General features: G+C 40.2%; 1 protein-coding gene across 4 annotated transcripts in view; it reads right to left on the reverse strand.

Moving 5' to 3' along the window:
- Positions 1-15,146, reverse strand: part of DPYD (dihydropyrimidine dehydrogenase) — a 1,875,594-nt gene that overhangs the window by 1,727,716 nt on the left and 132,732 nt on the right. For all 4 annotated transcript variants that reach the window (XM_068239758.1, XM_068239759.1, XM_068239760.1 and 1 more), the window contains exon 2: positions 8,899-9,009. In XM_068239758.1, the coding sequence (XP_068095859.1) occupies positions 8,899-9,009 (111 nt within the window). The remainder of the gene's footprint in view (positions 1-8,898; positions 9,010-15,146) is intronic.

Consider the following 15,146-nt stretch of genomic DNA (forward strand, 5'->3'; position numbering starts at 1 on the left):
AAGTCACTAACGTTTGCTATTAACCACTAAAGCCTTTAATGTTAAATGCAAATGCAAACTTTTGATGCTAAAATCAGGAACGAGCTAATGCGAGCTGTTCGCCAGGAACTGTTCACCTGGCAAACAGTTCTGCCATCCCTATTGGTAAGCATGAAAATATCAGCCATTGGCTTCAATTCATCAAGCATTACCGCATTCGGTAATGCTGAAAACAGCTGACTTAACGAAGCACTTTAGAAAATGTTAATTCATCAAAGCTGTTACCGAATGAGAAGCTGAAATCACACAGCAATGAGATAAATTACCGACATGTGCTCAACAAATGTTAATTCATCAAGGTTCCCACATTCGCTAACACATTCGGTGTTTATCTCAAGCTCTCCCCTGTCGTCACAGGCTTCGAAAGCCTTCTGTGTGAATGTTTTCATGATTAGCAGGAGCAGGCAGCCAATAGAAACAGCCCCTGTTCTCCTGCAAGTGCAGCTGATAGGTCACACTTCTCCACACAAGCTTTCAGACCCCCCAGGCAGTGAGCAGAGAGAACGGGTCAAAATATATCCCCAGATTCCCTTCGGTGGTGTAACCCTTTCAGGCCCTGTTTGATAATGCAAAGATGCTGGTGGTGAAACCCCTAAGCATGGCATTTGTAATGTCTCCAGGAAGTTCATCTACGTTGTGGCAAATAAATAAAATGTTAAGAAAGACTGATCGACAGATTCAGAGCAGCAGAGGCAGTATAAATAACAGTAACTATAACACCTTTACATGTAAAGGGATGTCTGGATGCCTTCTATTGTTATCAGCTTGTAACAACACAGGGACATTCCAAGCTGCTCTGCACCACTTTGCTGTTATCGAACAGCCTTTGATGAATTGAAGCCTAGTAGTTCGGTAACTTAACGAACCTCTACCACACATGGGAAAATATTGATGAATTAGCACAGTGAAGTGTAAAATACCGAATGCGGTATTTTAAGGACTGGGGTTTTGTTATCGAACACCCTTTGATGGATTGAAGCCATTGCCTTGTATTTATGCAGTGTTGTAAAGTTTACCAAATACTGTGTAAAGCCTGACTAGAACTAATTATACAATAAATGTAAAATAATGTATCTAGCCAGCCAGAAACATTTATAATTGGATTCAGATAAGTTACCCAAATAGTACATCCAGTGTGATTTCTGTGCTTTCTTCCTTTGCCTTTCTACTATTTGTAGTTGCAAAGCCCCTCATTTGACCACCCCATTGGTCAATATTTAAGAGAAGACTAATGGCATTGGTGAATCATCACTCTACATACAAATGAGAATCAACATTCTGCTCACCTTTCCTGCAATAAAGTTCACACAGTTAAAGAGAACCTGAGGTGGCATACTGCAATCCTAATAGAACCCAGAGGCATGTCATGTGCACAAAGAGTGTCACTGTATCGCCGTTGCCAGCCCCCCGCCCAGCACTGCACCACCTTAAAAGATTGACAGCGACAATCTGTTTGTTGCTAGCTGGCTTTATTTATGTGAGGCTGTCAGTCAGCCTCGTAGCATCTGTCCCTGATAACGCGCTCCCCCCTGCTGCTTTCCGCCTCTGTTAGCTTCCTCCAATAGGAAGCCAAGCCACGACTTCCTGGGTCTCGTCTTGGCTTCCTATTGAAGGAAGCTAACAGAGGTGGAAAGCGGCGTGGGGAGGGGGGGGCACGTTATCAGGGGCAGATGCTACGAGGCTGACCAACAGCCTCACATAAAGCCTGCTAGCGACAAGCAGATTGTTGCTAGGCTGGTGATGTTTTAAGGCGGTGCAGAGCGGCGCAGGGGGGCTGGCAGCGCTGATACAGTGACCCAGAAGCAAGTCTTTGTGCACATGTCATGCCTCTGGGTCCTATTAGGATTGCAGTATGCCGCCTCGGGTTCTCTTTATACTGACAAAATAGTTAAATGAATTAGGAATTTTATTAGCACATACCATTGCACACCACTCCTCGCTCAGTAGTCTCAAGCTACTATTATCAGATCAGGTCGTTTTGGCACTGCAAGCAGCAAATATCAGCAACTGGGTGCCCAGCTGGTCATTTGGGCCCTTGATGCGGGTATAGAACTTAATGGTGGTAGCCAGCTTCTACTATCAGTAGTTTTACTAATCACAATTAATTCATTTTAGGCACTTTTAGGGGAGTTACGTTTAGGCATTGGGAGAGGCGTGGTTAAGGCTAGGTACCTCCTGGGGGTGGTGGGTGTTTATATTAGGTGCCGTCAGGGGGAGTTAAGGTTAGGCACCTTAACCAGAGGTTAGGATAGGTGATGAGCAATCCTATATTTTACTGCTATCGGCTTATCCGCCACCCAACTCATGCGGGGCTGCGATAATACATACTCATCATTATTTGTATTATTAATAGTACCTAATATAGCACCATAATCTTCCAAGGCATTGCACAAATCAAGATAAAACTATGCGTACAAAATACAGATAATACAGTTTTCTAATGTCTAGCAAAGCATATGACAATAGATGGGAGAGCTCCACCCATACAAGCTTACAAGCTAGACAAAGATTGCAGAGGCTGAATCTGTTCCTTGATCTAGTTTGATAAAATAAAGTATATAATCATTTTTTAAGCTGATGAAGTCCCTAAGATAAGTGATGAAACAAGATTTATAGTATGAAAAAGAAGCTGTTGAATTAAAATTGCTTTTATTTTCAGTACCAGACCTGAATAAATAATAGAGTTGCTTTTACTGTACACACCTCGTTCTTATATACAAAATAGAGAATTTCTTTAAAGGACCACTATCACAAACAATTGTAAAATTTAAAATACGTATTTATAAGAAGCACACTTCTTCCAGTGTAAATATCACTATCATTATGCTGCCGTCACTTACAGCAAGCAGTAAAAATCTGACATATCTAATGGGTTTTGAACTTGTCCATCTCCTCACGGGGATTCTACATATTTACGTTATTCTTTACAAAAACACTGCATGAAAAATATCGATATAAAGATGCCGACCAGCCTCCCTACTCATTTGCACACTATTTTGGCAGTTGGATTGAGCAACTACCTGTCAGTAAATGCTTTTGAAAATAAAGAAAACCCTGAGAATCCACCATGAGGAGATGGACTAGTCCAAAACTTGTTGGATCTGTCAGTTTTGTACTACATAATTTCAGTCCCTAATGTATGTAGGTGTAATTTTACTATTTGGCCGCAAGATGTCCCGCACATTATTTTCTATTAGCGTACTATAAGTACGCAAATAGGAAGTAATGCGTTATTTTGGAAGAGAAACGGGCATCACATTGATGCCAGCAATCATGGGGACCTAAGGGGAGATGAATGGATGGTAACAAAGTTCCCATTCATTAATCTAATGACCAGCAGTGGGTGCGGCGAGAGCAAGCGGGAGGGAGCGCAATGGCATGAGCGCTATTGCATCTGAGAATGATCACTGTTTTTGCTCAAAAACAGTGATTATTCTCGCTGTACAAGCACGGATTGGCTCAGGGGACTTCTGTCACCTGCCACCAATCCCCCGTCTCCGGGACCATCGCGAATGCGAGCTTCCGCCCGCCCGATCATGTGTGCAGCTCTGCAGACTGCACGGACATGAGTCTCAAGTCCTCTGGCTGTAGCAGCAGCAGCCGCGGACATGAGACTCGCCTCCGTGCAGCTGAACAGGTTAAATAAGAGCTTTTTCATCTAGGTTATTGCTGAGAGTTCTGCTTTATAAGAAAAATTACTTTCGGACTCACCGATAGCGAGCAAATAAACACTCAAAACTTTCAAAACTTATAACAATATATTCCCCTCTCTAAAAAATATATAGTTGCTTTCTATACCTTTGTATCACTTAAGCTGTACCCTACTATTAGCTGCATTCTTTAGCAAAGTTCTGTAGAAGATAAAACTTTTATTCAGCCATAGAATTCAATACAGTACACAATGTGTACTTTTAAATATACAGTAGAAAAATACTTTATTATATCAGCCTTTAATTTTATAGGACAAACTAGACAAACAGAAAATTCTTTTTATTCCGAGTCGTCCTTGAACATCACTTTTTTTTTTTTCAAATCAACCTTCACTCTAATTCACAATAACATGTTGCTAAGTAACTAAACCTATTTTCTGCTATATTGTAGTCAATATATATGGAACATTTTCCCAGCACTGCAACACACTTTCACATATTACAAATGTACAGCTCAGAAAAAAAATTGACAGTTTCTTCTATGCTTTCCTTGGATGCCATTTAGAGGTTTGAAAAGTTGTGCTGGAAAGTATCTAGGTTTACTCGAAGTAGGTTTTCAATTAAAGTGGACCTGAACTTTTGCACAGGACAGAAGGAAAACAGCTAATGCACCCTGTATGTATTTAGAGAGTTTAGCTGGTCTAATCCCCCTCATTTGTGCCTAATCACAAGTTGTAATTTGAGCTCTACCCTGTGCCACCTGACTGCTATGGCAGATAAGCTCATTTGATAACACAGGATGTTAACTATATATCTGATTCCATGAAAGCAGGAAGTAGAAACTGCAGATTTATTTTAGGATTTGTATCAGCTGTAACAAAGAAATGTTTTTTCTTTAAAGGTTATTATGTTGCTACGTATCTTTTAGAGCAGAGAGGAAGTTCTGAGTTCAGATCTGCCTTAAATACAGAAAGTTAGGATTGTGTTCAGATGAGCAACTTGGCCCTCTTTTTCCCTTCAAGAGATGCTGCTATGCTGCCGGCAAAATGAATGCCACAGTACTCTAATGGGAACATCAGGGACAGCTCACTAGGACATTTACTAGTAACACTGGTTCAGAGTCGCATTTACAGAACTGTAAAAAAAAATACAGTAAAAAATAAACATTGTAAGCAACATCTCAGGAGCAGCCAGCACCTTCTAAAAGTGCCCGGCACTCGTCCAATGTTCATTCATCGCTTTTTAGGCCTACAGCATTTCATTCCGAATGCCAAGCAACTGCCGAGATGAAATGCAAGCGGTGGTCTCAATGCAGTAAGAGGTGGCAGTGCTACATCAATGCTAATGGCTGTCATGCCGTTCACAACGAGCAGTTACATACTCAAAAACAGAAATGAAAGCCATCATTAAATGACAAATTACAATGTTTGCACAGGAACCGATCTAGGAATCTGGGCAAAAATCACTTTGTTCAGATACTTAAATCATACACAGAGAAAAGAAAAGAAAAAAAAAAAAAAAAAAACAGAGCTTCACTGTTCATTTACAACCAAATTCAAATTGTTACACATATTTTCAATATCAAGGGAGACTCTCATTGCCAAGAAAATCGTGAAGATCTACTTCTGCTAATAAATAATTCCCTCTACATGAACTCTTTATATGGCAGCAATTTAACCACTACAGGTTCTGGATTTTCAACCCTTAAGGTGCCTGAAAAATTTGGCATTTCAGCAGTATCGCTATTGGCACAGCACAACAACTTTTACAATACTGATGCAATCAAAGTGCAGTATATACATATATACACATATATACATATATATATATATATATATATATATATATATATATATATATATATATATATATATATATATATATATATATATATATATATATATATATATATACACATACTTCCATTTCACAGATGATAGTATAATAATGTTGCAGTACTAGCATTTCCCTCTTATCGATAGTACAATGATGTTGCAGTACTTTGGCCTGTAACCAAAATCTAGGTCTGGAGTCCTGCTTTTAATTGTTAAATGCAATAATTCAAGTTGTTTGAAAGTGAGTTTCCAGTTATTTTGCGCAGCCGCCAACCCAGCGCGCAGTCAGCACTAGTGTCCCCCCCCCCCTTGTCTGCCGTAGGAGCTGTGTTGGAGCCAAGCTGCAATGAAACGCGGAAGCAGGAAGTGGCTGTGGGAATCTATCAGGGGATGCCGCAACTAGAATATTGGTGCCAGATTGGAGACACACACACACTGCTAGAAGAGACAGCATGCCGCTTGATCTGCACATTGAAGAATAGTTTACAGCATCTATCCTGTATAACGGAGTGGTAAGACTTAATCTACCGGAGTGAGGCGACCACATAGATGTGAGTGACACTAACTGTTTACAAGTTTAAAAGAGGTTTTATGCTATCAGGGTGCTGACCCTATCTATTAACCACCCTGGCGTTACATTAAAATCGCCAGGGTGACGTGCGGACAGTTTTTCTTCAATTTTTTTTCTGAATCATTGTAGCTAACTTTCAGTTAGCTACATGATTCACCACTAGAGGGCACATCTGCCCATCTAGTCCAATCGCCACCGGCTTTTACAGCAATCAGAAAATCCAGTTGTAAATGGGATTTTCTGCTTGGCTTCCCTCGTCGCCATGGCGACGATCGGGATGACGTCATCCACGTCATGGCGTCGGGGGGTGTCCGATCCTGCCCCATAGCACAGCCTGGCACTGATTGGCCAGGCTGTGCAAGGGGTCTAGGCGGGGGGGCTCCCTAACAGCGGCAAATCGCAGCGGATCGGCAGCGATTGGACCCCACACGTAGCTACCAAAGTGCTAGCTGCGTGTATGAAAAAAAATATATCAAAATCGGCCCACAGGGGCCTGAGATATCCGCTGCAGCGGTAATGGACGAGCTGAGCTCGTCATTACCGCTAAGATGGTTAATTTGGATCCAAGATGAACTTTTACTCATTGCATAATTGTGTTCCTTACATATAGTTTATAGGGCATTCCTCAAGCCAATTACTTTTTTCTTTTTGTTTTAATACTCAAATTCCCTATAAACTAAACAAGCTTCACCCACAGCTTCTCCAAAATGCCAAGGCACTCAGACCCATGTAGCAAGGGCTTATGGAAGCTCAGTCTGGGCAGGAGGAGGCTACTAGCCAGTGATTTCAGAGTCAGAGGGATGGAGGGAGGAGGAAGGGGGAGTGAGCTAAGGGCTGGAGATACAGTTGCAGATTACCTGTGTAATGATGCAAACAGAACATGGCTGCTCTCATTGTATCACAGAATTAATTAATCATACACTGTTGAATCTGTATGCAGACATATTTGCTTTGTAAACTATCTAAACTTTAGATAAGATATATAGACAAGTTACTTGTTTATTTTTCATCTCAGATCTGCTTTAATTAACAGGCGCTGTCCCGGCTTAAACACTTTTTCCCTTTGGCAGAACTAGGGCTTGTTGATTATGAAATCTGAATGAACGGTTGTACTATCGATAAGAGGGAACTGCTAGTACTGCACCATCATTATACTATCATCTGTGAAAGGGAAATATACAGGTGCTGTTCCTGTATTGAACTGTATTTATTTCCAAGAATTGTTGGACAGTAACAGACTGGCATGGGTACAACCTTAATTTTCAGTAAATATGGAAGGCTGACACACACACACACACATACACACACAGTAAAATCAAATGTATAAAAAAACTCTGAACTTGGAAATTAGTGTATAGCAATAATCACTCAGTTAAAAAAAAATCTTCAGGCTAGGTTAACAGTGGGAGATTGCATTGTGATGTGACGTTAAAGTCGCAATGCAGCATTACAATGCAACGAAAAAAAAAGGTGGCAATGCTCCTTAATGCTTTGTTACCGTCACATACAGTAGGTACAGTAAAGCATACAGGCAATGAAAAGTATGCTTTCCTGTACTTGGTATCGTGTACATTTAGAGGTAACGCACTGCAGCAGTGCATTACCATAACACTACATGTAACAAAGCGCTGCCAACGTTGCACTGTAATCGTCCCATAGGATTAGCATTGCAGTGTGGTAAGCTGCATTATAAGACTTTACAACGCAGCTCCGCAACATCCCACTGTGAATAAGCCCTCAAACTTTTAAAATCAATTTCCCCAAAAATTATTAGATCTTTTTGAAACAAAAATATTTTTGAAATGTTTCTTAAGTTGGTCCTAACATGCCTAAAAGATTTACACATTTTATGACGATCACATGAATAAGGGCTTGCAATTAACCATGAAAGTCCTCATATTGATTTCAATGCAAAACTCAAAATGTGTTTTTTTCAAGTTCTAAAAATTAAACTGTTCAGATTCCAAAACCTCATCCCTAGTTATAGCAAGTTTACGGTTATTTGATCTAATTGTCACATCTTAATCGTACATGTTGGAATCCAATAAAAGCCCTTTTAAAATGCTTTCTGAGAATGTTGCACAGTAGAGTCTCATGTATCCGGCACAGATGAGATTGCCTGATGCCGGGTACGTGCTCTTTTCGGTTGCTTGAGAAGCCAAGCAACCAACGTTAAAATGAACACTAACCTGCCCACCCCCTACTTCTGCCGATAAAAGGTAGAATGGGTGCGAACAGCTGTAATCACTTACAGATCCGCCGGGTGCCAGTCTTCAGTTCTGTAGCTCTGATGTGTCACGTGACCCGATGTGGGTTGGGTGACATGCTGGGGAGCCATACGAGGAAAAAAGCCACTAGGAGCTGCAGGAGAGAAGAAGATCGCCCCCCGGAGGATTCGTAAGTCACTTCCACTATGTATAACTCTGCAAACTGAGTTAGGAATGCCCCTATTCTCCACCGACAGGCATACTAAATAGTTGAGACCAGTTAACTGGAACTCTACTGTATTTGTATAAGTTTGTGCATTTTATTCTTCTAACCTTTGATGTATGTTAGCATTGCTCTGCAGCTTGATTCATTTTATACTGTTTACTTACATAATTTTGGTAGTATATTGATATACTTTTTTCATTTATAATGTAAATACAGTTTTAGGTGCTAGGCTGTGCTCCAAAAACACCAACTTTTTTATATTGATCCTAACTGGCATGGAAACCCAATAGTATAGCTGGCCCTGATCCAGCTATCCATTTGTCAATATTCATGGTTAAAGCATTCCAGAACAAATGCACACATTACTTACAGAACAACTCTTGTCAGGATTTCTCTTCCATAGTTTCTTAGCCTGCTTCTTTGCTGCAGTAGAATGTAGAGCTGCATATTCAATAGTCTTGGGGTTTAATGTCAAAACATTCTGCAAAGAAACAAATTGACAATGAAGAAAACATTTTACTGCCAAAACCCATCAAAGTACAAACTTATACATTCAAAAAGTTAAGTTAACTTCTGAAAATATATAAAAACAATAATAAGATAGCAAAGCAGGTTGTATTTTAAGGTGACTAAAATTTAGAATTTTATTTAGTCTGAAATCAACTACAATGTTCTAAATGTATCAAAAAGAATATTCTGTCAGCTCGTGGTGACCCAAAACCTTAAGGGGTTTGTAAGGGAGAAAGAGAACCAAAATGACCCTTTATTTAATGCTATGTGTTAAATATAAATTTTCCTTTTTAAAACAGAAGGTATTAGCAATAATTCAGCTTTATATAAGAAAGACACATCTCCCATGATGCACCACTGATGCATATGGAAATCATCTCTTTATGTCTCTGATATTCAGATGCATACACAGAACCATCTGTGTCTGGCTTTTAGGGACAAAAGGGAATATTTTTCATATTCAACAGTGATGCATCATGGGATATCTTTCTTGCTTGCATAAAGCTGAATAATTGCAAACACCTTCTGTTTTATAAAAGCAAAATTATATTAAGTAAAATGTGTCAAGATATGTTTTCTCGCAATCATAACATTAGTACACCATGCTTGAAACTCACTGTATAGCCCTTGCTTCTAAGAGCAAAAACTTCTCCATTAAAGTTTAGGTTCAGTTTAAGCTAAGAATTAACATGAGCTGAGGAAAACTGTCTGTGCTTTAACCGGTTCAGCACCGCAGTCCGAAAATCTCATGCATACGAGCAACGTTTACCTCCCATTCATTCGCCTATAACTTTATTGCTACTTATCACAATGAATTGAACTATATCTTGTTTTTTCCGCCACTAATTAGGCTTTCTTTGGGTGCTACATTTTGCTAAGAATTATTTTTTTCTAAATCTATTTTAACAGGAAGATTAACCCATTCAGGTTCCGTGGTTTTCACGAGAGAAATGTTCACCTCCCATTCATTAGCCTATAACTTTATCACTACTTATCACAATGAACTGATCTATATCGTGTTTTTTCCGCCACCAATTAGGCTTTCTTTGGGGGGTACATTTTGCTAAGAGCCACTTTACTGTAAACGCATTTTAACAGGAAGAATAAGAAAAAAATGGAAAAATTCATTATTTCTTAGTTTTCAGCCATTATAGTTTTAAAATAATACATGCCTCCATAATTAAAACTCACGTATTGTATATGCCCATATGTCCCGGTTATTACACCATTAAAATTATGTCCCTATCACAATGTATGGCGACAATATTTTATTTGGAAATAAAGGTGCATTTTTTCCATTTTGCATCCATCACTATTAACAAGTTTAAAATAAAAAAAATATTGAAATATTTCATCTTTACATTGATATTTAAAAAGTTTAGACCCTTAGGTAAATATTTACATGTTTTTTTTTTTTTTATTGTAATGGTTTTTTTTATTTATAGTAAACATTTTATTTGGGTAGTTTTGGGAGGGTGGGGGGTAAACAATAGATTTATAATATAAATGTGTGTTGATTTTAATTCATTTCTATTTTCAGGTGTAGTATTACTTTTTGGCCACAAGATGGCGGCCATGAGTTTGTTTACATGACGTCACTCTAAGCGTAACATACGCTTAGAGTGGCGCATCAGGAAGTGAATGGCCAGAAAAGGCGCAGCTTCCGAGAGAAGCTGTCTCTTTTTAAGCGGGGGAGAGGAATCAGTGATCGGACTTCATAGTCCGATACATTGATTCCCTGACTACCGAATCCGCGGCCGGGAGTGCGCGTGCACGCGCGCGATCGGCCGCGGGGGCGCGCGGTAGCGCACATGGTTTCTGGACGTAGTTTCTACGTCCAGAAACCAAAATAGGTTAAGAAAGAAATGAAAAAAATTCATTATTTCTCAGTTTTTGGCCATTATAGTTTGAAATTAATATACGCCCATCTGTCCCGCTTATTACACCATTTAAACGATGTCCCTATCACAATTTATGGTGCCGATATTTCATTTAGAAATAAAGGTGCATTTTTTCAATTTGCGTCCATCACTATTTATAAGCTTATAATTTTAAATAATATAATAACATATTCTCTTGACATGCATATTTAAAAAGTTCAGACCCTTGGGTAACTATTTATGTTGTTTTTGTTTTGTTTTTATTGTATTTTTTATTTTTATTTTTAATAAAAAAAGTGTATGTGGGTAATTTTTGGTGTGGGAGGGAAACTGTTAATTTTAAATGTAAAATATATATTTTTTTTTAATTAAAAATGAATTGTGGTGCAGTTTACTATTCGGCCACAAGATGGCCACAGTGAAAAAAGTCCTAGATGCGAACGATTTCGCATCTAGGAACTTAAAAGCAGGGGAAATGTTTCCTGGGGGCAGAAATACCGCGCTCTCTGGAGAGAAAGCGTCGGTATTTCTGCGGGGAAGATAGATCGGTGAATGGGAATTATATTCCCATTCACTGATCGGGGGGCTAGCGGCGGGCAGCGGGAGCACGCGCGGGGGCGCGCCCGATCGCGCGCACGAGGCGGCGGCAGCAGTGCCTATCTGGACGAGGAAGCTCGTCCAGATAGGCTGAACTGGTTAATAGTATTGATTAGTTTGGAGTGCCGGATGCTGCCTTTCTTCTCAAGTTGATTTTTATTAATTATGTTATTTACAGTATAGTTCATCTTTACGTATCTTCCTTTATAATTCTGCTCTCTTTTGCACAGTGCCTGGAATCAGTGAGGTTTGACCAGCTGAAAGGAAGTGGTAACTGACTGAAATGAAAATGTATTTTCCTATGCTAAAAATGACATAGACAGGACACAGGACATTTATATTGTGTTTTTTCTCCTGGCAGACTCAAAATGCCAGAGCTGCAGCCACTAAGGAGCACTCTATAGGCAGTAGCCGTGTTAGGTCTCTTCACTGTGTAGATGCTGGCTTACTAAACAGGAAGAGCCAAGGCTTGAATCCTGTTTTCCTGTGTCAGAGGCAAAGCCCTTATCCAGTAGACTATCCAGCCACTGCCACATACACACCCATACATATGAAACAGGCAATAACTGAGGTGCATGAGGTGAGTCTGCACTCTCTTAGCATATGGGTTTCAGAGTAGAGCACTGGCTCTCCAAGAAGTGAAATACAGGAAACCTGCTGGTTATAGACCAAGATTTATTTATATTCATAACCTGCACAGGTACAATAATAGACAGTGAAGCAAAATTGGATACTGAAAAAATCAAGAAAACAGGTCATTTGGAGATGACAACTTTTTTTTTATTATTTCATACAGCATTTTATGCCATTTTACTGTATTTATTTTATAGCTATCCTTTATATCAAACCTTCATTATTCTGTTTATAGCAGCTTGTCTGTCAGCTGTATTTTTTTTGTACACAGACCACAGACATCTTTACCTACATGATTTTATTTTACAATTGTGAGAAATGTTTTATAGAAAGGTTTCCTTTACCAACTAACCACCGCCGCATCATGTATCTATGTCTCTCTGGACTTCACTTAAAAACCTGTGGCGTAGAAACAGGTATCATCACTTTACAGGCCACCCGCTCGCGCTCCTGACTCCCCCCCCCAACAGAATACTGATTGGTAGATAAGAACATGTGTTCCCAAAGTCGATCAAACTGCCTGTAACAAATGATCATCAGCATCAGCAAGATGACGGTGTTCAAAGGGAAAGTAAACAAACACAGGAGCACATTACTTCCTGTGTTCTATTCAGTACACAGGCAAGTGTGGTGACATCTAGTGGACAAAAGAGAAAAATACAGCCAAACCACATACAAATTACAAAAAGAAATAAAATCCACATTAATTATTAAACAGTAACTAAATTACAAATTACAGTTTGCTTTAAACCTAATAAGTTGCCAAGATATATAAAATCACACATAATAAAAGTGTGATTTTCTCACCCTATGGTCCTTATTCTACATATGGTCTTAAAATCCCCGCCCCCAGTGTGAAATTGGGCTCTGGCATTTTTTTTCTTTCCAAACCGTATGTGCAAAGGATGCTGGAGGATTGATGTCATAACTCCACCCCTCATGTTCATGTAATCTAATCTAGGCAGGCAGGCAGACATCTGAAATAAGAATTATAGCAAACAGACATGATAAGAGTTTTCCTGTCTCTTCTCTCTTCTACACACTGTGAAAAGAGAAGTAATTTGATCCAGGCAGGCAGAGAACAGGGGAGGGAGGGGAAGAGGAGGGAACCTAGCTGAAGGGGGGGGGGGCACAATGCTGAGAGTGTACTTCAGAAATAGGGAAGTGCTACTACAGATATAAATGTGAGTCTGTTCTATGCACTACGATGTACCAGATGTAAACTTTATATGTTCATCTAACTGTATACTGTGCATAGACTGCACAAATGTATAGCCATTCAGACTTTTTTGGGTGCTGGAGGTGGTCTTTAACCATTTTTCCCCCCTCCCTATTATTATCAAAATAAACACTGTTAAAAAATAATAAAAACAAATGTTTGCAATTAAAAAATACATTAATAATTACCTTAGGGACTCAGCTTTTTTAATAAGTATGTCATTGGGGTATATTACCATTATTATTGCAAATAAGGGCTTTGTGACAAAAGTCAAGGGTGAGACACACCTTACTTTGTCCTGTGTTAGAGATGGGCTGTATGTTGCACCCAGGATCTGGCGCTTTCTGTGGTAAGCAGCTGCAAAGGCTGTATTTGGACTTCGCTGATGTAGGTTTGCATTAGCCAAGTCCTGGTCTGGGTCTGGAGCTGGCCAAGAGTAGTGCAGGGTGGGTGCTTCTGGCTGCCGAATCCTGGGTGGAGTTGTCACCCAGGTTTTCTGCTGTGCACCTGCTGATTACACAGTTGCCAATGTTTAAATAGTCAGCAGACTAGTGTGCAGATGGAGAGAAAATGAGGAGGCAGACTGACAGTCAGAGTGTCAGGAGTTGCACTCTGCTTTATGTGGAGGATTCTGCAGTCATAAATAATAATAATAATAATCCAAACATTTATATAGCGCTTTTCTCCTGTCGGACTCAAAGCACTCAAGAGCTGCAGCCAGTGGGACGTGTTAAGGAGGCCACCCTGCAGTGTTAGGGAGTTTTGCCTTGAACTCCTTACTGAATAGGTACTGACCCTAGCCAGGATTCGAACCCTGGTCTCCCATGTCAAAGGCAGAGCCCTTAACCAGTACACTTTCCAGCCACTAGCTGTGTTAGATATGGAGGACTTTTCTGTGCACTGTGTGTTACACTGTTTGCTACACAGTAAGGACTGTTTTGTTTTGCTGCACCATGCTTTTTGTGTATTTTTTTCTGTTAACAATAACGCGCCATTTGTTTGCAAGACACTGTGCTTGAGTTAGTCTATAACACTGTCCAAGCTCCCCACTGAAAGCTAATCCCTCACAGCTAGGGGTGCTCGGAAAATTCAGCGGAATTATTAATTCCGTGATTCCGGCCGATTCTCTCTCTCTCTCTCTCTCTCTCTCTCTCTCTTCTCCTCCTCCTCCTCCTCCTCCTTCTCCTCCTCCTTCTCCTCCTCCTTCTCCTCCTCCTTCTCCTCCTCCTTCTCCTCCTCCTCCTTCTCCTCCTCCTTCTTCTCCTCCTCCTTCTCCTCCTCCTTCTTCTCCTCCTCCTTCTCCTCCTCCTTCTCCTTCTCCTCCCATCCATCCATCCATCCATCCAGTACGGAATTGCAGATTTTCAAAACAGCTTATATACCATAGCTGGGATTTGAACCCAGGACTCAGTGTGTAGTAGGTATCTGTCTTACCCTCTAGACCATGAACCACGCTACATGCTAAAGCTGGCCTAGCATAAAGCATACTACCATTATGATCAATTCGATAGTAAAAGTATCATGATTAAGGATTTGTACTTTTTGAAAAGCATGCTTATATACCATAGCTGGGATTTGAACCCAGGACTCAGTGTGTAGTAGGTATCTGTCTTACCCTCTAGACCATAAACCACACTACATGGTAGTAGGTATCTGTCTTACCCACTAGACCATAAACCATACTCAGGGCCAGGCTGAGGCAGAGGCTGGAGAGGCTCCAGCCTCAGGGCGCAGTGTAGGAGGGGGTGCACAATTCATTCAGCTGTCATTCCCAATTGT

Source organism: Hyperolius riggenbachi, chromosome 6, assembly GCF_040937935.1.
Source record: "Hyperolius riggenbachi isolate aHypRig1 chromosome 6, aHypRig1.pri, whole genome shotgun sequence".
In the NCBI taxonomy this organism is placed as follows: Eukaryota; Metazoa; Chordata; class Amphibia; order Anura; family Hyperoliidae; genus Hyperolius; species Hyperolius riggenbachi.